General features: G+C 35.5%; 1 protein-coding gene and 2 long non-coding RNA genes across 8 annotated transcripts in view; 2 read left to right on the plus strand and 1 right to left on the minus strand.

Annotated features, from left to right (window-relative positions):
- The window catches only part of LOC137402084 (uncharacterized), a 146,681-nt gene that overhangs the window by 64,304 nt on the left and 59,006 nt on the right, over positions 1–23,371 (minus strand). The window lies entirely within an intron of this gene.
- LOC137402075 (golgin subfamily A member 3-like) overlaps positions 1–23,371 on the plus strand; it is a 229,179-nt gene that overhangs the window by 37,359 nt on the left and 168,449 nt on the right. For 4 of the 5 annotated variants that reach the window (XM_068088544.1, XM_068088547.1, XM_068088548.1 and 1 more), the window contains exon 1: positions 20,993–21,760. The exons of the other annotated variant lie outside the window; for it this stretch is intronic. In XM_068088544.1, coding sequence (XP_067944645.1) covers positions 21,064–21,760 — 697 coding nt within the window. In that variant the 5' untranslated portion in view covers positions 20,993–21,063. Of the gene's footprint in view, positions 1–20,992; positions 21,761–23,371 lie in introns of those variants that run through there. 5 annotated transcript variants of the gene reach the window in all.
- Positions 3,969–6,403, plus strand: LOC137402085 (uncharacterized). 2 transcript variants are annotated; one of them, XR_010979450.1, is made up of 3 exons: positions 3,969–4,080; positions 5,427–5,546; positions 6,183–6,403. It is a non-coding gene; the product is annotated as an uncharacterized lncRNA (long non-coding RNA). The 2 variants fall into 2 exon arrangements; XR_010979449.1 differs by having other exon boundaries at positions 4,033–4,099.

A 23,371-nucleotide genomic window follows, 5' to 3' on the forward strand; every position in this document is an offset into this window, starting at 1 on the left:
CTGTACTTGTAACATAATAATAACTGATAATAATAATAAAATAATAACATAGCCTTTGATTCACTTATCCCCAAAGTTTCTTTCCCAACAATTAGTGTTTTACTATAACCCGCTGTAGGACATTATATTTCTTGTAAAAGTATTTTGGTGTAGGTAATTCACTTGTTTTGACATTTAGTGTCCTGTTTTGTCTTGTTTGTCTTATAAAAAAATAATAAAAATTTCAATGAATACAATATATTTATTTTTTTCTCCATCATTAAACCTTGTCAATTATCCCACAACCAAACACGAGCGAAGCGAATGTTTGGGAGCTCAATGATAAATGCATATGCGCACACAACTTCCGAAAAATTATCCGTCCGCGCCCGTTATCAAACCCTTGTACAATAATTCCATCAAAAATGTTAACCATTTTTGTGTTAGGTCGCTCAAGTATAATAATCAATAATGATACAAAACATGTATAAACATGTTTAAATATGTTACTAAGTCTTTGAACAGTTTCTGCAATATCCTAAAACTAACCCATCTGATCGGATTATACATAAATAGACAGATTAATTTGGCTTAAACTCGCGATAAACACTCGACAAGCGTTTTTTATCCAAAATTAAGACCGGCCAATGAAACGCTGATAAGGCCGTGCAACAAAGAGTAGAAATATGAAGTCGTGCGCATTTCACAAAGAAGACAAGCACATTTCACCAGTCTATGGCATTGTCCATTGGCCGAAGGTTTCTGTAATCAACGTAGAAGTACTGAAAAGTAATCGTTTTTTTGCCAATTCTACCGGACTCTGACATTTTGGACACTTATAATGAGTACTTCGGTATTCCAATTGATGTCCAAAGCAGTGAAAGTAAAGAAAATGACGATGATATTTTTCTAATGATTCTTATAAGATTATTACAATATTTAATTATAAGAATAATTATTCGGTTTTATCGGATTATTATAAGATTTAATTATAAGAATATCCTTTCGAATTTACAAGATCAAAGTAGGCCTATGGTGACCGATGGTGTGCAATATGTTACTGTTATTATTTATCTAAAGATTTTGTTGATGATACTGCGGCTGTGGTCAACATTGTGGTACTGCTAAGCCGTTTTTAATATCTGCAAAATTAAGTAATAGGCCTACATTTTCTTATAGATATACATCTATTTCTATAGTTCAAGAGAGATCAAGTTTGTAGAGATCCAGTAGGCATGCAGCCACAGAGGACAAGTAGGCATGCAGCCATAGAGATCAAGTAAGCATGCAGCCATGGAGATCAAGTAGGCATGCAGCCATAGAGATCAAGTATGCATGCAGCCATAGAGATCAAGTAGGCATGCAGCCATAGAGATCAAGTAGGCATGCAGACATATAGATCAAGTAGGCATGCAACCATCGAGATCAAGTAGGCATGCAGCCATAGAGATCAAGTAGGCATGCAGCCATAGAGATCAAGTAGGCATGCAGCCATAGAGATCAAGTAGGCATGCAGCCATAGAGATCAAGTAGGCATGCAGCCATAGAGATCAAGCAGCTAAAATGTGTTTAGATTTTTGAATTCAACGTAATTTTATAGATATAGGCCTATAGATGAATTTCACAACTTCTTGCTATTGCTTGCTATGAGCAATGATATACGGCCTCCCCCCCCCCCAGCCTGTGTATATTACACAGCGGCTTGCCATTTTACTTATAATATTGCATTTCTCCCATTGCAGGGTAGAGATATAAACATAACCTTTTCCTTTCATTATTGTTGTTTGTTGTACATAATAAAATCCAGTACGTTACAGCTACCATTGCAGTTCTCCTATTGCACTGCAGTGCCATTCGACTGCTAATATTGCATTTCTCAACCGGCAGTACCCTTTCTTTTTCAATTATCACTTTGGTAGTGGGCTGCATGACGGGAATCTCTAGTATACAAATTAAATTTTTTTTAAATATAACAAAATATGAATACAAATTATTCTTGCCTTAACTAGAGCTGTTAAAATAATCGGTTAATTTAAATCCTTAGCCAAGCCCCACAAACTATTTTATTAGGTTTACTCTATTCACTAGGTTGTGCAATCTGCTCTTTTTAGACATGTTCAAAAGTGGTATTCAAAACAAAAGTATTTGAAACCTAGAGCAACCAACTAGGCTTACAATGATGAAGCAATGTTTCTTTTTTATGGTACTTGGGATTCTCCAATTCCAATCAATTTAGTTTGGCTGTCATCGTACAATTAAACTTATGCTTACTTACAGTTGAGCCTAAACTTGTGTATATATATATATATATTCGAATCTGTCCAACACGCCCGAGGGCATTATATGAACATAAAATTTGAGATAAAATGATTGATAAGAACGCTAAAACCTAATTTGTTGCAACACTAAGATCGTATTAAAAACTGAGGGAGTCATCAACGCCCTGACCCACAACATTCGGTGCCATTCTATTATAAAAAGAGTGCTTATATTGGTCTATCCTAAAATGTGGGTGGACTACTCCATGACGGGTTTGGTGGGATGGGTTAAAAGAGATATAGTTATTGAGGTCTAGTTCATATAGACCAAACTCAATTCTTTTTAAAAATTTCAAATCCAAATCTTCTCTTCTATCTTTTAGTTCTTGGATGTTATTTACACGCATGCACTCTGTGACACTATCCATAGGCCCGAGTCTGAAAATCCATCGAACCCCCCGCCTTTGAATTGTTTCTAATTTGTCAGTTAAGCCTTTTGCGTGCGGTGACCATACCTGACAGGCATATTCGAGTAATGGTCGAACAATTGTGTTATAGGCGACAATTTTTGTTGATATGCTTGCATTAAAAAGGCAGCGTCGGATAAGTCCGAGTGCCTTATTACTTTTCTTAGTAATGTTTAAAATATGCTCGTGCCACTTGATGTCGCTTTGTATGAAAACCCCCAAATATTTCAGACCATTCGCCTGTGGTATAAAAATTCCGTTCATAAAAAGTTTAAAATCTGGTGTCGATTTATGTATAGTTATATTTACACAAATAGATGCCAGAAAATCCATCGAACCCCCCGCCTTTGAATTGTTTCTAATTTGTCAGTTAAGCCTTTTGCGTGCGGTGACCATACCTGACAGGCATATTCGAGTAATGGTCGAACAATTGTGTTATAGGCGACAATTTTTGTTGATATGCTTGCATTAAAAAGGCAGCGTCGGATAAGTCCGAGTGCCTTATTACTTTTCTTAGTAATGTTTAAAATATGCTCGTGCCACTTGATGTCGCTTTGTATGAAAACCCCCAAATATTTCAGACCATTCGCCTGTGGTATAAAAATTCCGTTCATAAAAAGTTTAAAATCTGGTGTCGATTTGTGTATAGTTATATTTACACAAATAGATGCCAGTTAAAAAAATATCCGTACATTTTAACTACCTGCCCTCATAACTTGTGATAGTGTTCTTCATAGTTGGTTCGGAATGGAAAACGCGTGGCGAATATTTAGAGGTTTCAACGCGGCCGCCAGCGCATTTATCATAAAAAGCTCAAATGGAGTCGCTTATAATAGTTTATTTGTTGAGAACTCGTTCGAAAAAATATTACAGGACGTACACATGTATTGGCTTATCATTATAATAGACCATTTTCTTCGGGTACTTTTTCAGAACATAAACGTAACTCTCACTAGAGAACTGTCACCCCCCTCCTACCGGTATACGGTAGACATTGCCACAGATAGAATAATGTGACTCAAAACCTATCGGAAATTTTATTACCTAAATGCCTGGAACTTGTCATTCACGATTCATAAATGACGGTTGATGTTATAATTAAACGCAGCTGCAAGCAATTATAACGGAAGTTTCTTCTAAAAGTTTCCAAAGTAGCAAATTTGATTTTGCGGTGGTATGACACGGCTCGTTAGGCTAACCTGTCGAACTAAGGGGGTTACAGAGATTACGCCTACAAGAGGATTCGGCTACAAGAGGTTTCGCCTACACTTCCTAGAGGTTACGTCTACACTTCCTGGAGGTTACGTCTACACTTCCTGGAGATTACGTCTACAGTTATGGAGATGGTGCATACCATTGATTGTTTAAGAAAAAATGTAAGAAAAATGGTAAAAGGTAATGCAATAATAGGGTTTTCACTTAACATTGATTGAAAAACATACTATTGATTAAAGTCATCTATCAATCAGAACGAAAATCGTGGAAGTGTAAAATAAAAACAATTTAATATCTCCTTTCCTTTCTTGGCTTTCTTAACGATTACTACCACTGCTACTATTACTACTGGTGGCTGTTCGGAGCCACAAGAACGCTAAGATGTGTGCTTAAAATCTCAAAGCTTTGATAGATGCTTTGAGTCTGATAAAATCATCACCACCTTAGGGTGGTAGTACCATTCGTTGTACTACGAATTATTATTTTTTGATAGTTTGTAATTAATTAATAGTCTGCAACTAACGGTGAACTAGTATTAATAATTCGATATATTGGGCATTGGTCTGTCTGCTTATAGTAATTTAATAGTCAAATGAGTGTGGGTAAATGAATGAGACAAAATAATATGATTATTTGCGAATAAATAACAAAAAATAAATAGGCCTAGTTGTTTTATAACTAAATTGTTCCATTCTTCTGGTCACTTTTAATGTTTTACGCATTGCTTTGTTTTAGCTTGCTTTGTAAAACATTGTTTTAGCAATGTCTTATGCATTGCTAATACATACATAGTAGTAGTAATATTATATCTTTGGTATATTATACCATATACATAATATATATTACATATAATTATGTAGTGGTTTTATTATTTTGTGTTGCAAGCAAGGTTGATTGATCGAAAGGTTGAATCATGAGTTAAAATTGTTTGTCTTGGGATGGCTAATTGTGATAAGTAACATTACATTAAAAATTTCATCCTCTGAGCAGTACAATTAGTCGAAAACTGTAAATTATGAAACGCCAATACCGTGTAGCAGGCTGTACGCTACCATTTTCCATGTATGTAGCTTTGTACGCAACATCTAAATTACAAGTCTCAGGTAGCGAATGGGACCAATGTCAATATTGGTATATTGATATTGGTCCTGATCAATAAGTCAATATCACCTCCCAGAATTTTACTAAAAACATTATGACAAAGTTTAACTCATCTGTCTTTCAAGGTTTCAAAATAATTAATTTCTCATAGTTGAAGAAAACTAACTCTGTTTTTTTGTCTATGCAAAAATCTCAGTGCAGCGTTTTGAGTTCACTTTAGTAAAGTAATATCCTTTGTAAGGTAAAGGTCCCAAACCATGCAGCCATACTCAGGACCAGGTCTAACTCGTGAAGTATCAGCTATCTTTCTTGTCTTTTGATCTGCATCTTTCAGAACCATTGTAAGCATGCCGATTAATTGCTCTTCCTCGGATTCAATTTTAAAAATATGTTGATTAAATTTCAGATCATTCTGCAACTCTACCACAAAATAAGGATTAGAAGTCACACTTTGAAGATGGTGATCATATAAGATGAGAAAGTTATTTGTATCCATCGGCAAAGACAACTTGCCAATAGAGAGATGGTAATACTTTTGTGGATTAAATTTCATGTGCCAAATTTTGGCTCAAGATTCAAGAGAGCATAAATCTTGTTGCAGCATGGGAGCTTTGTCTTGTGTAGCTGTTGAGGCTTTGTGTTATCAGCTAAGTTGTCAGTTCATCTTCGGCCACTTTCTTGGCACTCGCATGGAGTCTCTTAATACCTCGTCTCTTAGCCTACCAAGCATCATTTTATGCAATATGTAGCAGGCACAAAAATAGCTCTAGACTCTCTCAACAAGCGGTTTGGGAGTTGTCTGTTAGAGTTTTGCTGTTGTTGAACACACGACTCCTTTCTTAAAGCTAGTCTAAACCGGCTAAACTAGCTCATACAATGATTAGCAGGGCTTTTGGCTCACAAAAATGAAGCAAAAGTTTATCATTGTATTACTGTTTGAACATTTTAGAATATTATACCTATAACCTAGCTTAAGTTGATTTGTTCTGTATCTTGCAAAAATCTTGCAAAATCTTGTATTTGTTCTCTGTGCAAATTTTCTTATCCGCTCAGTGTTGGGTTTCTGATGTATCGAGGTAGAGAAAGTAAATTGCATTATCATACTTTCTAATATTCTCAAAAAACATATTGCTTTTTCATGACCTTCTACTCTACTTTGTAGAACAATGAAAGTCGATTGAGAAAGAATGATGACAGTCAGAAGATAGGGTGATATGACGATACATACGTTATTGAACAAATACTAGTACAAGTACAGATCCTACTATTTTAAGATGTATCACTGACATGATGGTGCTTATATGTGATGAATGAGAAAATGGAGCAAATAAATCTGTAACTGGATGTTTGTATTTTTTTGCAGAATAAATCCTAAACTTATAATCTATCTATTGATTCAATTGATGAAATAGGAAAACTTCAGCAAGTAAAAATACTGCAAGAATGTGTACTTAGCATATGAACTGTTGTGTGTACAAAAGTAGCCCAATTCCTCCAAATTATACAAAAGTGAGTAATTTTGTATAAAACTAAATGATATTCACTTCGAAATAGTCTTTTAATGTATGCTTATTATATAGCAAAGCTAAAGAGAAGGAGCAGTTATAGTAGCCATGCAAGGAGATTGAGAAATGGGTTTTTACTTCATTTCAAAGATATTTATTACAGCATTACAATGTGGTTGAAGCTATGGCCACTTTAGCATAATTTTATCAAACGTGCTTAATTGTTTTGTGGTCTTTTTGTTAATTTAGAGTTGGCTCCTTTATATGTCATATTTTTTCTTGCTAAAACAATATTGTTTAGTAAATAATTTCTTTTTTATCAAAGTGAAATAACAGGTTATATGCAGAAAAATCAAATTTTTATGAGATCCTTCTTTTGCTCATTTATGATGGATGACACTATTGTAAATCATATAACTTGTATTTGTAATTTACTCTGTATATATGCATATGTACCCAAGGGTGATCTCAACCGGCTGTGAGGGAGGCTCCATGTAAAAGTGAAACATAATGGTATGCAATAGGAGATAAAAAACAACTCCAAAGTTATGAAATGATATATTGACCAACAACCATTGATCACTTTTAGTGATGGGCTGTTGATAACATAGAAATACTCAGTTATTGACATGTGTCTGTATGTATAAGAGTAACAACTTCAAAAATACATACGCTTGTTTTTTGCTTAATTAAATCAATAAAAATGTGGTTTTAACATCAATAACACGGTTTGTTGCAAATAAACGACTGTTAAATCACCATGGTTCCCAATAATCAACTCGAATTAAATTTATATATTTGCAAGGATTTGATATATGGATGATTATAGGATTTGATATAAAAAATAATTTACATAATAAAATACATCAACACACGTTCATAACATGCATTCATCGCGCCATTCGTAATTTTCTGCATCACAATTCACAGAATTAAAGTAGGGGCAATATCCTAGATCGTAGGCATAGTCTATCAGCTTGTAGACGTAATCTCCTGTAGGCAAAATCACTTGTAGACGTAATCTCCTGTAGGCAAAATCACTTGTAGGCGTAATCTCCTGTAGGCAAAATCCCCTTTAGGCGTAATCTCTGGCACCCGAACTAAGGTTATTTCACCGCGAACGCATTATGTTTTATTATTGCGTTTCACGCTCTGGCTACGCGCAAGCCAAATATGTCTCAAGAAGAATCTACACATGTTGTCTGTGAGACTGTACATGTATGTATTTGATAAATTATGTAACCAATTTTCAATAATTATGAATGTTCAACAATGTATTTTACCTGCTGTTTTATACTATTTTGGCGGTATTTTTTGCTATCGGGCCAACGTAAGTTGGTCAGATCTCTTATTATCGTCATCATTATAATTGGATTTTCCACCACTTGGCCAGCGCGTAAGTGTAGGAGAACATATATTGGTAATTAAAAAGAGCTGTTTTACTAAGAGCTTGTTTTGATATCTTCACTGTAGTTATATTGCGTTTGGCGATTCAGTGGCTAAATGTATACTTGAAGAATTGCAGTTTCCCTCAAAGTTTATTAGTGTTAACTTGCGCCAAGAATGACAACCGATGTCATGGACAAAAATACGTAGCACAATATCAGCAAGGGAGACAACATTTAGAGTAAAGCCAGCCTAGTTCCACTAAATAACTTATGTTTTGCATAAATACTTACGTCCGAAATTGTTGAAGTAGTGCAAACGTTTTACCTGTTTGCATGAGTGGGCTACTTGGTGCTTCCAAGTTTTTATAGTATGAAAATGTATATGGTAGTTTCACAAGTATTGGCTATCGTTTCATGAGCATAGGTGGTACATGAGAAAAAAAAAATTAAAAACGGGCTCATATCGCTAGCAATACATGCATTGTGTATGGTGGTGGTAAGAAGCAACAGAGAAGTCTGTAGTTCAAACATCACAACATCTCATTTACTCTTCGATTACACTCAACAGAAATTAGACATCACATAACCTAGAAACAGGAAGGTTTAGCACTCAAAACATCCAACAGTACACAACTTGTAAAAATCGATGTCTGGCAGAAATGTAAGTCCATTGCAGATCTTCTTACACCAAAATTTAATATATAGATGTAGCGGCTGCAGTGAAAAAATATGTTCACGATGAACATATTATTTTAACCATTTAACCTTGCTGTGATATGGGCACCAATGTGTTTGGGCAACTGCAATCATTAAGGCATTGATGCTTCATGTGTTTGTAACCAGCCCAGTGGAGAGGTTAAGATTTCTTAACATAATATTTTACAGTAGCTGCTATAAGTCAAATTTTGATATATTACAGGCTACAGTAGGCTTCAGTTTAGGCCCGCTATCACTTGTCAAAAAGATGTGTACAGTTGGAAACGTCAATATAATGGTGCGATGTTTTTGTAATATTCCTTTCTCTCTTTCTTCTCACTGCCTCCTGTTATAAAAATACTGGGTATTTTCATAGCAGCTTCCTTGTGCTTTTTCTTCTGTAATAAGATCTGAGCAAAGTGCCTTAATTTAATAGCCAAATTCTAGTTTTACTAGTTTAGAGGCAATAATAAGTTATAAAAAATTATTATATTGTTTTTGTGAACTAAACAGAAAAACATGATGATTAATCAAGCTGAATTAATGCAAAAACTTGAATAGCTGATTGAGGCGTTAGTGTTAAAGGCATACTTGCAACGAAATTTACATTACAGTTATTTGGTATCAAAAGATTCACCACTTCTCACTATACTGTGTTGTAGGTACAAAATATGTCGAGATGTGATTACAAGCTCTTAAAAGCCCAAAAACTAATAGTTAATCGCCGCCATCCTGAACCCGCCGTAGCTACAAATATTGGGTATTTTAAGACAGTTTTTTGTGCTTTCTCTTCTGCAATAATGTAGGAGACATAATAGGAGAGAATAATGCAAAGTTCCTTAATTCGATGGCCGAGTTCCAATTTTAATAGTCACACATGTTGTACCTGTAAGCAGAAACAGACTAATTGTAACCAACAAACATTTAAGTTATAAAAAATAAATGAAAGATTAAAAATATTCTAAACTGTCAAGACCTTTCACTTTTTCATTCCACTCTCATCATCGGTCATTGTACTCCTGGTATTTTTTGTAAAAGTGTGATCTAATCATATAGGCTATACTTTGATCAGTTCTTAGTCTTCCTTAAAAATGGCCAAAAGGGAAATCATGACGCTGAGACATTGCCTGACATGTGAGAACTTTTTTGGGTGTCTAAACTGTAGCCTTTGTGTAACGTATTAAACTCATATAATACTAAGTGAATGCCCTTTACATTACCATTACCTTACATTACAATTGAAATTGCAATGCCTACACTATATTACCTAACACATTACTTTTACACTATACTAGGGTTGCGCGATAGCTCGATAGTCGATTCCGATAGTCGATAGTTGTCTTTCTCGATATGTATTTGTTGCCTATTTTTAGCCTATCGAAAGATCCGAAACAAATATCTCATTATCGAATAATAAAAAATAATATAATTCGATAGTTATCGCCCTCGAATAGCTCTAACACATGATTAACTCGAACGGATCTGTTTGGTCCGTTCTCACGCAATGATAAATTGCTTTAGATAACTCGACCTCAACTTGGTTAACTCGAACAGTTTTTTGCCCAACGGCCACTACGACGGTTGTTATCGCTGTAGAATATCACTTTATTTCAAGCCATAGAGTCAAATCTCAACTTTTAGTAGTTCTTAGACGTCGTTATTACCATCATCGGCAAAATATTTTCGATAACGACTTTTCTAAAGGTTTGCAAAAATCAAATTTTGCCAATCATCTGATTAGCGATGGCCCTACAAAAGCTAAGAAAAGTGAGCTAACCTTCGAATAAACTTAAGGGAAAATCGGCAAATTTGATCTTGGTTAAAACAGTGATATACAGCCCCCTGTATATCATTCCTGGGGGCTGTATATCATTGGTTAAAACGCTCAAAAAAAGATGTCTTTTTTCTGAGCATTTCAACAGCGATCAAGTTTGGCTTCTTTCATCTGAAAACTTCCTGGCAGTCACAAGACTTCAAACAACAAACCAATCTCAAGTCATAGAAAAGTCTCGATACTTTCTGATGAAATTTTTTTTAAACCTCACACTAGAAGCTTTTTAATTTGCAACAAGCCATCTATGCGTTTGATTTATATATAGTTTGTACATTTATCGACTAATAAATACATGGACTTGTGACAGTGTTCTGGTAAATTGAACGCTCTGATAACTCGATCACCTTTTCCTATTCCTTCCCACAGTCCTCGATCTCTTCAGGCACGATAATTCGATAGTTTTACCAGCTGCCAAGTCACTTGATAACTATCGGTGAACTCTGTCCGCTCATTGATAATTCGATACTATCACTATCGGTGGGACAACTCCAATGGTAGTCAATACCACCTTTTCAAGCGACAAATACCTTCCCCACGCTATACTACCTACAACTGTTTATAAGTTGCTTCTGTTACTCCTGCTACGCCGTGCATTCATCTGGTGAGGCTGAGAGCCCAGCATGAGATGTAATGTCTTAATGCATATTATAACCAACGTAATGAATATCTTCACTATTATTGATTTCTGTACTCAGTTGAAGGCATAATCTAATGGGTAAGCTCGTGGCCTCTAGAACTGGAGGTGCCAAGATCCAATCCTCTGTGAAGTGTATTTTTGTCACTAAAATCTGATCTCTATCACTGGACAGACCGACTCCCACATTAACGTATTTTAGCCAAATGCCTGGCACAGTTGTACGAGGGATAAACAACAACGCAATGAATTTGAGTAACATACTTGGTAAGCTAGCGAAAGTAAACTTATATTTACTAAAACAATGACCGCGTTTGCAGACGGCTGAATAATAGTTGTCTTGCGTAACTATAATCAACTGTTTAGTTAATGACCTCATGAGCTTCAAGCTTGATTATTTCAACCAATGCAATAAAAATGCTAGCAGCCATTGAAAGGTTTGTTATCGTAGTGTAATGGTTTAGATTGCTGGCCTGCCGACAGGGAGGTTCTGAGATCAAATCATCTGCGAGGCAGATTTTTTATTCCTAATTTTTAAACGCAATAACTGGACTGGCCACAAACATTGAGATTCATATATATGGATATACACCTTTGCAGAACTTTGATCAGGTACATTTCATCCAAGTCCTTCTGCTAGCTCTACCATCATAAGCTCATTAATATACTCCTGAATATTTTATGAATAAGTGATGTTAGTTTCCAACACATTCACAGCACTCAAACACTAGTTTCCATTTCAGTCAGTGCTTTTGTTATTCCCTATTTATTGGTATGACGTCATTGCAATAAGCCAAAACTTTTCTCAAGCTATTTGCAGTGTACACGCAGTCACATCCAGCCAAGCTATGTTCATTAATTGTATGCAAGCTTTAATATCAAAATGATTTTGTTGAAACCTCAAGTTGAGCTGGAGGTTTTGGGCGATGTCAAAACACTTGTCAAACAGTATTTATATGCTCTTTAGTAGTTGTGGTTTTGCTGTCTCATTCTTCACTCATCAGTTTTAATCTTGACTGTGAGTTTTCATGCTCTTAAAGTCTGATGAGATAAAAGGAGAGACATATCAGTTTATCTTTTAGTTTCAGATTTCCAGTGCTTTCTATTATTCAGTTGTCTTCTCTTTATCATCTATTTAGTCAGTTTACCCTATTCTATTTTTAGACTATCAACACAATAGTCCATGACTGTGGTGTTAAGTCACATGACATAAGCAACATGTCATCTTATTTGCGTTTGTACTCCTATTTTCAAATTTAGAATTTTTAACTTTTCATTCATTTGAAGCATCTACATACAGCTGCACCCGATGTTTACATTCTCAGTGCTGCTGCTTGATGCTGCCAGCCATATTTTAAAATTAGAGCAAACCATGAACTGATGACTATGTTTACTCTGACTGCCACTGTAACAGTGTATTTTTATAAATTTCTCATAGTTCAAGGCTATTCTGTCCCTTTGGTTGCTTACAGTCTCCAATATGACAGCTGGCATCAAAAAGGTCTTGATATTATACTGTTTTTACATTCAGGAGTTATGTGCTCTTCTATGTTCAAATAATCTGATTGTTCAGCCTCATTAACTAGCAGATGGAATAGAACAACTATGGTGCAACAATATATATCATAAATTAGGGATATTTGATTATCTACATGTATCACATAGACCTGCACATGTCTGTAAATTGGGAGTTACACTCTCCATATGCATATTGCTCTAATGATTAGAAAATGATCAATTAGTGACACTAATAAGAGCATCTGTCACGTTCATCAACCATGAGTGTTCTACAACAAGCATTTCATTATCTGAGCATTTATGCCTTACCTATTTACAGAGATTTCATGTCATTACTAATATTTATTTTTCAAGATATATTCCCTTATTCACCACCCACAAGACTTGCTTATCTCAGCTCATCATGTACCCTGATCATCACAACTACATGTAGCTGCCGTATTTCTTGTGTAGGCTTCCTGTTACATTGTGTGCTGTTCCCTTCCCAGTTACTCGCTTATTCTGGCAGTTCTAGTGTCAGGCCAGATAGGTTAGTGGTTGGCTCCAGTTTCAGCATACCAGTACTTCCTTTAAAGGCTTAGTACATGTCATGTCCAATAGAAAACAAGAGTGAGGAAAGTTTGGACTTTTTTACAATTTTTCACTTCAAAGAATCTTCTTGGTTTTAATTTCAAATTTTCACCTTGTGTATTAAAATATATTACCGGAAAACCTCTAACTGAACGCTATGGCGCTCTATTTTCTACCCTTTTTTACAGTGGTGTTCAATTGGAGGTGGCATTCATATAGAGGCAGGCAGTGTACTTTTTGAATGGCTCGTCAGAATTCTCGAAAGATAAACTTAGCTCTATTACGGGCGAAGCGAAACATAAATATTATCACTTTTAAACATAATCGTATCGTTTACATTAATAACAATTTTTTTTATTGCTAGCGATTAATTATCAATACAGTTTTTTGGGCTCTTTTCTACTGATCACTTGATATTATGGGTTCATAAAGGTCAAAGAAAGTCAAAGTGACAGTCAAATAAAGGTGGTATTCAAATGTAGGTAGCGTTCAGAGGTTTTACGGTATATCAGATTTGAATTGTTTTAGGGAGAGTGTTATTTTAGGATATCAAAGTACTTTTATGTATTGCTAGTCAAAGCATCTAGAGATGCTTTGACTAATGCTTAACAAAATGATACCTCACTACTTTTTGTCTCACCAAAAAGTACTCATGCCCAGCACCAGTAGGAACACATACAATGTATATTGGTAATTAAAACCCGTTTTTAATAAAAAATTGTTTTGGTGTGTTTACTGTAGTATTATTGCGTTTGGCGATTCAGTTGCTAAATGTATACTTGAAGAGTTGCAGGTCCACTCAAAGTTTATTAGTGTTAACTTGCGCCAAGAATGACTGCCGATTTCATGGGCAAAAACACGTAGCATGATATAGGCAAGGAAGACAACCCTTAGCGTAAAGCCAGCCTGGTTCCACTACATAATGTTTTGTATAAAGATCTGTGTGTGAAATTGTTGATGTAGTGCAAACGTTTTACCTGTTTACACAAGTACTTGGTGCCTCCAAGCTTTTATAAAATGAAAAATGTGTATTGTAGTTTCACAATCAGCGTCCAAAAGTGGCTTCATGAGCATAGGTGGTACATGAGAGAAAAGAAATTAAAAACTGGTTCATATCGCTAGCAATACATGCATTGCGAATGGTAGTAGTAAGTGGCAAGAGAGGTCTGTAGTTCAAACATCGCGACATCTCATTTACTCTTCGATTAAACCCAACAGAAATTAGACATCACATAACCTAGAAACAGGAAGGTTTAGCACTCAAAACATCCAATAGTACACAACTTTTAAAAATCGATGTCTGGCAGAAATGTAAGTCCATTGCAGATCTTCATACACCAAAATTTAATATATAGATGTAGCGGCTGCAGTGAAAGAATATGTTCATGATGAACATATTATTTTAACCATTTAACCTTGCTGTTGTATGGGTGCAAATGTGTTTGGGCAACTGCAATCATTAAGGCATTGATGCTTCATGTGTTTGTAACAAGCCCAGTGGAGAGGTTAAAATTTCTTAACATAATATTTTACAGTAGCCGCTATAAGTCGAATTTTGATACATTATGGGCTACAGTAGACTTCAGTTAATGCCCGTTATCACTTTTTAAAAATATGTGCAAAGTTGGAATACTCAGTATGATGGTGTGATTGTTGTAATATCTCCTTCTCATATATCTAGTATCATATATCTATTTATCAGATATTTTTATATCGGCCTATAATCTGGTCGGTTTTTAATCTCCCTTTAAAATGGCCAAAAGGAACAAACATCATGATGGTGAGACATTGTTTGACATGTGAGAACTTTTTTGGTGTCTAAACTGTAGCCTTTGTATAACATATTAAAGTCGTATATATGATACTATGTGAATACCCTTCACATTACCATTCCCTTACATTACCATTGACATTACAACGCCTACTTTAAATTACCTTTGCACTAAGCTCATGGTCTCTCCAAATGGAAGTGCCAAGATCCAATCCTTTGTGAAGCAGATTTTTTGTCCCTAAAATTTTATCTCTATGACATGAATGACAGACTCTCACATTTATATACATGTATTTTAGCCAAATGCCAGGCGGCGTTGCAGGGGTAGTAAAAGCAATTACGCAATGAATTTGAGTAACTTACCCAGTAAGTCAGCGAATGTAAACTTATCTATACTAAAACAATTACTGTATATGCAGATGACTAAATAATAGTTATGTTTCGCATAACTATAATCAACTGTTTAGTTAATGAGCTTCAAGCTTGATTATTTTTACTGATGCCATGAAACTGCTAGCAGCCATTGAAAGCTTAGCTATCAAATTGTAGTGGATTAGATTGCTCATTATACAATTTTTTAAATTCAGGAGTTATGTACTCTTCATTGTTCAAATAATCTGAATGTTTAGCCTCGTTAACTAGATTGAATGGAAACAATGGTGCGACAATATCTATCATATATTAGGGATACTTGATTATCTACCACATAGACCTGAACATGTCTGTAAATGGAGAATTACACTCTCCATATGCATCTCACTCTAATGATTGGGATATGATCAATTAGCGACTCTAATACGAGCATTTGTCACATTCATAAACCATGAATCTTCTTCAATAAGCATTTTATCATCATAGCATTTAAATATTACCTATTTACAGAGATTTCATGTAATTCCTAATGTTTAATTTTTAAAGAGATGTTTACCTATCCACCACCCACATGACTTGCTTATCTCAGCTCATCATGTACCCTGATCATTACAACTACATGTAGCTACCGTAATTCTTGTGTAGCCTTCCTGTTACATTGTGTGCTGTTCCCTTCCCGGTTACTCACTTATTCTGGCAGTTCTAGTGTCGTGCCAGCTAGGTTAGTGATTGGCTCCAGTTTCAGCATCCCAGTACTTCTGTTAGAGAAGGCTTAGTACATGTGATGTCCGATAGAAAACCAGAGTATGAAAAGTTTTGACTTTCTTAGAACTTTTCGTTTCAAAGAATCTTCCTTTTACCTTGTGTAATAAAATGTATTACCATAATCCTTCTAACTGACAGCCATGGTGCTCTATTTTTCTACCCTTTTTACAGTGGTGGTCAATTGGAGGGGGCATTCAAATAAAGTCAGGCAGTGTATTTTTTTCGAATGACTCGTCATAATTCTCGAAAGATAATTTTAGCCTTATTATGGGTGAAGCAGATCAAAGCATAAATATAATCGCTATTAAACATAATCGTATCGTTTACATTAATAATGATGATTATTATTGTTAATGATTAATTATCAATATGATTTTGTGGGCTCTTTTCTACTGATCACTTGATATTATGGGTTCATAAAGGTCAACAAAAGTCAAAGTGACAGTCAGTTTGAAGTGGTATTGAAATGTAGGTAGCGTTCGGAGGTTTTACAGTTTATCAGAATTGAATTGTTATAGGGAGAGTGTTATTTTAGGATATCAACGTACTTTTATGTATTGCTAGTCAAAGCATCTAGAGATGTTAACAAAATGATCCCTCGCTACTTTTTGTCTCCCATTTAATATCGTCTGGTTCATCAATAGAAATAGAGCCATATTTCAACACAGGAGCTTAATGAGTTCTGGAACATAGCTCCCATTCAATTCTTATATCTCAAAACAATTTTTCTCATGTAATTAATACAAAGGAATTAATTGGTTCCTTTCAGTACAATAAAGAAGCTAAAGTGGATATTACAGTGGAAATGTGTTTTTCATTGGTCTAATTCTCTACCTGCAGTCACAAAGTAACAAGTACATATCTAATGGGTATGGTCTACAATAAAACAACATGTTTATATGCAGTACTGTATATAGTTCTCACCTTCGAGACAGATAGTAGAGACTAGCGGTGGTTCAGGAAATACTTGACTACAACTCATTCTGTACACTACCCTTTTGTCTACGCAACATTAAAGATACTTTACATTTAACTTACATTATATTAGCTGATTACGGATACAATTGTAAATATGTTTTTATTTTACCTTAAGCTTATTCAAATTTCGTTTTCCTTTTTTATATTTTCCGATTAAGATCATTTCGCTTCACTTTTATACTTTTTATCACTTTCACTCATAGCTAGCCTTCTTTATCATTTTTATCCGCGGAGAAAGAATCAGTGATGCTGTTCTCGTAACCATTGAAACTGTCTTGTATGCTAGTATCTCTAATTTGTCTCATATATCAAGCCATGTATTGGCTCAGAATTAATCTCGTATCTCAAATTTCTTACCAGTTGGAACGCTCTTTTGTCGAGGCATACAGTGTTTCTATTGTTCGTTTCACAAAGGAAGAGAGGGGATGTTCACATAAGATTAATATTGCTATCTAAGAATATATTTGTACTATAATATATTACTAAATAGATTACCAAAAATTCTGTCATCACTCGCAGGTTTCACTGCCGATTTTTTAACCTAGTTTATCAATGAGTGTCAGATAACCTAATTTCTGTGGTGATTGTCACAAAAGGAAGAGGTGAGAGTCAGCATATAGTAGCTCACTGAAGTTTTGCTTACAAGCCATATTATGTGACAAACAATCTGGTGAAAGCCAGCTGGTCACATTGGTTGAGTGCTCTCTTCATTTCCATTCACTGCCTTAAAATAGCTCAACTTAGGTGGTCTCTCCGTGTGTGGGAACAGCTATAAACTGTCAGTTTGAGTTCAACAATAGAGGATAGTAGGTGGGCCTTGAGTGTGATACAGAGGGCTGCAGTTCAACTCTATGGTGAGACTCTCAGTAAGACATAATAGTAACAAGTAATAATAGTAATTATAATATTAATAATAGTAAAGTTTATAGTACTTTATAGCTATCAACTATAACTAGTAATTTATTAATAATACTTTGTTTATAGCTCTGTTTCTTTTGTTATCTAAATAGGTAGAGAAGTGGTATCTCATGTTATAATTCCGTCCTGCATCACACCTGCATTGTTTATTAACGTTTTTGTATGTTTATATGGAATTTTTTATCCAAGGCGCATCATGGCGAGTTGCAATCATACTAATTCTTACAGGACAGTTCCATCGTCTTTTACAATTTCAGGTCAACGTAATAAAAGGTATGATATCATCAGGAATCTTATTATTCTTTGATAACTATCTGAGGATTACATACGCCCAACCTAAGGTTGACAATGTATGCTCACTATACATGGGAATTATTCTGTACTTCGCTCGTATGAAACTATGTCATCTGCGGAGGAACTTTGGCTGAATGACAGAGAAAGTTGACTTGGAGGGTATGTCAGAGGATATTCAGTTTATAATTTAGAATTGTTTACTACTAAAATTACTGTGAAATCTCTATTTGAATGACATTGCATTCTATTTTTTAACCTTTCACATATAATGGCGGTCAAATAGATTGCGGCGTTGTATTTTGCAAATAGCCTGTCTGAATTTTGGAAGATAAGTTTGACCCTTTTACAGGCACAGCCAATGTCTTAACCCTTAAGGTCATTAACCCTTTTGAAAACAATAAATCTGTTAACTTGTTGAGGATCTCTAAATAACAAGCATGGGAAGCGAGTAATATATCTACCAGCTGATATCTAATGCTTGCAATTAACCCGCAATGATATGTATAGCACGTGATTCTGTTGCCCTGCCTTGCACTTTGTTAGTGCTTCGAATTTTTTTATTTTGCATATTTATATTTAACATTGGCGCATACAAGCTCATTGCATTCATCGAGATGTTTGCTACAGTTAATAATATACGCTATAAATCTGGAACTACAAGCTTCTTAGTAATAATTTATCAGATGTCACAAATGTATACATTCACGAACAAGTGATATAAACAAACCATACTTACTACCTGCATAAACAAGAATTAAGTTTTTTGAAACTGAATATTTGCTCGTTAGCTTCGCCAATTGCGTTCTGATTGTTGCAGTCGATAGAACAAACATCTCCTGGCTGCTCAATATCTTTCATAACGTGTTTTTGACTACAACTCTCCTTCTGCGCTGCTGAACTAAACGATATTAGCGTGCAAACAATTTTTTGAGCAGAGCGAAACACCTACACGTTGCATTTCCCGCAAATGATAAACCTATAGCAGCATCGCTAAGCACCACTTTTAGACCAAAACTAGTCGCTCACATACCATCGTAAATATAAACCGTTTTTTACATACATCAAAATATGAAGGCCGAGTCAAACAAAGGAACTATTATTATTCTGATACAGTTATTAATTATTTATACGGTGTTGCTTTCAAAGTTAATTATATTTAGTTGTTATTAATGGAATCGATTCATTATTAGTACAATTTTGAGAACAATTTTCTACTGTTCACTTGCAATTATGGGTTTGTAAAGTTAAAATAATGTCAAAGCGATGTTCAAATGGAGGTAGCGTTCATTTATAGGTTTCACAGCAAGTTGAAATAAATTAAAAAGAATTTATCTACTGTTTTTTGATTGCAGCTGTTAGTACCAAACTTTGTCTTTAGAAAAGTAACAATACTTAAATAGTGTTCACATACTGCTAGCTTGCCTTGTCACATGATAAACTGACCAAAAATAAAATATGTAATTTTATTTATTTGAGCTGGCGTACCTTATCACAACTATGGCCACATTTTCCAATGGGCTGACAAACAATAATTCCAAGCAAAACTTCATGTGTCTTTGAAAAGTATCACAAGCTTTTAGGCATCCTTGACTTCAATGTTGTTTATTATCTGCCCTTAAACTAAGTGTTTGGTATTTGGGAATTTATCTGAGAAACAGTAACCTTAATTAGAAGACCTTGACTAGCACCTGCCACTAGCTATCTTACTATGTGTGACATTGGCTAGCAAGTTTCTATAAGTTATGCACTGTTGTTGCTAGCTGAGTGTGAGTGGCTGATATGCTGGGATATTTAACATACATGTACTTACTTGAGTCTTTAAATATTTTCCTTAGGCCTAAGCATTTACTGTTTGTGATTGCTTATTACTAAAATGTAATATAAAACATTGTACTTGGTACCTACATGTTAATCAACAACGGGTATTTATCTTGAGTTCTATTTAATTGTAGCAACACGAATTGTATAAAGGTTTATTTTATAAAAAAATTGTTATTCGTCACATTACTGCCAGTGGTCACAATGTGAATATTTATAGTGCCCGAGGCCATTCTGCTACTAGTAAAAGTAACATAATGTTTGTTATTTTATTATATGAAATTAAGCAGATAAACTTTACTTTAAATAATAAACAGAAAGTGAAGCTAACCAATTACAAGGCTGTATAACCAGCCAATCATGAAGCTGCAGTAACAACTAGCTTCTGTTCCTTTATTCAATATCTGAGAAATTCATCATGAATCACTGTTTGATTAACTCTTATTCAGCTCAGCCAATCAGGAGACAGATACCATTATTATAACCAGCTACAAGCTATAAAGAAGCCTGTAGTAGTCAGAGCAGGTGACAAACAGAATAGAAACAGGTAAGTATAACTTATATACTATATTAGCACCTGTTGATATTGTACTTACTGGGAATAATAGAGTAGATGAGGAGAGACACTGAGTCAGTGTGATTATTATATAACTCTGACCTCCTGAGACTATCACTCTCTACCCTGAGGCGACTCATAGAGTCTGTCATGTAGTGAGGTTAAGTTAAGGTCAGGAGGCTCTGGTCTCATTTCTCAGTCATAATCAGACCAGCAAATACTTCCTACTGCAGATATTTCATGTTTCTCAGCTCTGCCAGAGTCTAACAACCCTGGACTTATTTTTATACTCTGTAAATATCCAGGGTTCACTTGCAGCCACTCTGTTATGGTTGGCAGCTTTCCAACTCTGCAGTTGAGTCACATTTTGTACCCATTTCTCTATCATATTTTACTGTATGCAGCAGCTAATAGAGTGCAGTACATATGTTACAGTTAAACATGGAAGGACTGCTGAAGGATTACGTGAGAGAGAGAAAGATGGAGATTAGTGTGTTGAGGGCAGCCTTAGAGTCAGTCCAACCAGCTGAGCTACTGAGGCTACTGATTACTATCAAGCATGACTCATACACAGCTATTATGGTGTCTGCAGAAGGAGCCCACACAGAAATCTGTCGTCTGCTTCTCTCACCAATCAGAAGAACAGCAGACGAGTTGCTCTGGATGAAGCAGAAGTATCGATATACAGCACTACACCTTGCTGTATGGAGGGGAGACAACAGTGAGTGTGTAGAGTTACTGATAGACACAGTGAGTGATGAGAGGAAGTACGAGTTTGTATCTGAGAAGACTGAAGGTGGTAACACAGCTATAGCACTGGCTGCAGCGTGTGGAAGGAGCAAGTGTTTAGAGTTCCTCCTCTACAACTTCTCCTCACTACAGAGAGACTCCCTATTAAACATACAGAATATCAACCTCGACACTCCACTACACTATGCAGCATGGAATGGAGAGACAACTGCTCTAAAGGTCATGTTAGGATCCGTGTCTCCAGTGACTGTCTCTGCACTCCTCAACTTAAAGAATAGAGACAAAAGGACTCCATTGGAGGAAGCTGAGTATAAGGGAAAGAAGGAATCATCAGAGCTGTTAAAGAGATGGCCAATGGAGTCAGTATTAGAAGGTAGGATTGTTATACAGTGTGATACCAGCTACTCACTTGAACTGTTCTACTGCTAAACTCTTCAGTCTCAGCAACTTTCTACTGAAAATCTAAACTAAATGCTAATAATTCATTCATTGTATACATTTACTGTTGAACCCTGGGACATACCCTGGATACTTGCATCTCTATTTTCCTGTAAACTCACTGAGTCTTGCATAGACAGAGTGCTGCTTGTCTCCAGCCTCCAGCTGAACAGTTTACAGTCTGAGTATTTAAATTAATATTAATATTCAAAACTAGTAGGATTGAAGTGATGTTAGCAGCTCTTTAAATATCAACTCCTTGTGGCAGACTCAGTAGCTTGACTCTCGTGTTCCACACTATTCTGTATGTTAATATTTCTGTATTTTGAAATGTCTGAGATGTGAAGAATTTAACACAATAGTAATGATACTATGATTATTGTATGCAGTGGTAGACTAGTGAGTCATTCCTTCAAGCTGAGGTTAAAGGTTAAACATTACACTCCTTTTTATGAATAGCTAATCATCTATGCAGCAGTTTTTGATGGAAAGTAGAAAGTATTACAACCATATTTTACACTGCTGTAGATTATCCACAGTATTTTAATTGTTCCTAACATAACATGACTCTGTCCTTTGTCATGTTTAGTAGTAAACTGGATGACAGACTAAAGTACATATTGTAGCAGCCTCTTTAATATTCAGGCTTTAAATCTATAACAAAAATTGTTTGATTTGAGGAATAAAATCAGATTAGTTGATTTGCTGTTGTTATGGACTGTAAGACATTGTGGGGTTCCATTTTCTAAGGCAGGTGTATTAGGAACAACTAGTATGATGTTGAGTATTGGCTGATTTTCATATTTGCTGGTGCTGCTTAGAGGACTTGTTACAAAATGACATCAAAATTTATTGTTATCAGATGCACTCAATCTATCTTCCATTAACAACTGTAGATATGAAATGATGTTTTATTTTTATTCATCCCACACATTACATATTGTGGTATGTTTGGCTTGGCTGGCAATAACTACAAAGTTTTATAACTCTTTAAAAAATTTCATTTTTCTTGAGCGCGAATGGCTTCTGCGCGTGAAACACTCAGTACTACTACAATGCATCTAGTGGCCAGTCGCTATTCAGGCAGGAAAATAAGCTTACTTTTGATATAGTGAGTGTGTTGAAACTTCATCAAGCGACCAGCCTGCCGGAATGCATAGGTGTGCATGTTCACAAAAGTTTTGCCTTGCAAGAAGCTGGAGCAAACTTGCAGCGTTCAGCTAGCTGAGCAGTCAAGCTATTATTAGTAGTACGCTGGCCTCGGCTCCTACATAAAGCACCTAACAGCCTGTTTGCCCCACCTACTTGGAAGTCAGCCAGCCAACCTGTCACAAGCCTGCGTGAGTCAATGAAGCTCATGCACTTTTGAGTTCAAGTAGAGGATGATTGCGCAATTTCACTGCTGAGTACACGACTCGACTCTATCGCACTCCACATAATCTGCCTGCCTACTTGTGTGTAAGATTGCCAACCTCTACGCTACTATATACAATGTACATAGAGTATATTTATAGAACGGCTTAAGACCGAGTTCGGCCACCCACAC

This window comes from Watersipora subatra, chromosome 8, assembly GCF_963576615.1.
Source record: "Watersipora subatra chromosome 8, tzWatSuba1.1, whole genome shotgun sequence".
Lineage (NCBI taxonomy): Eukaryota > Metazoa > Bryozoa > Gymnolaemata > Cheilostomatida > Watersiporidae > Watersipora > Watersipora subatra.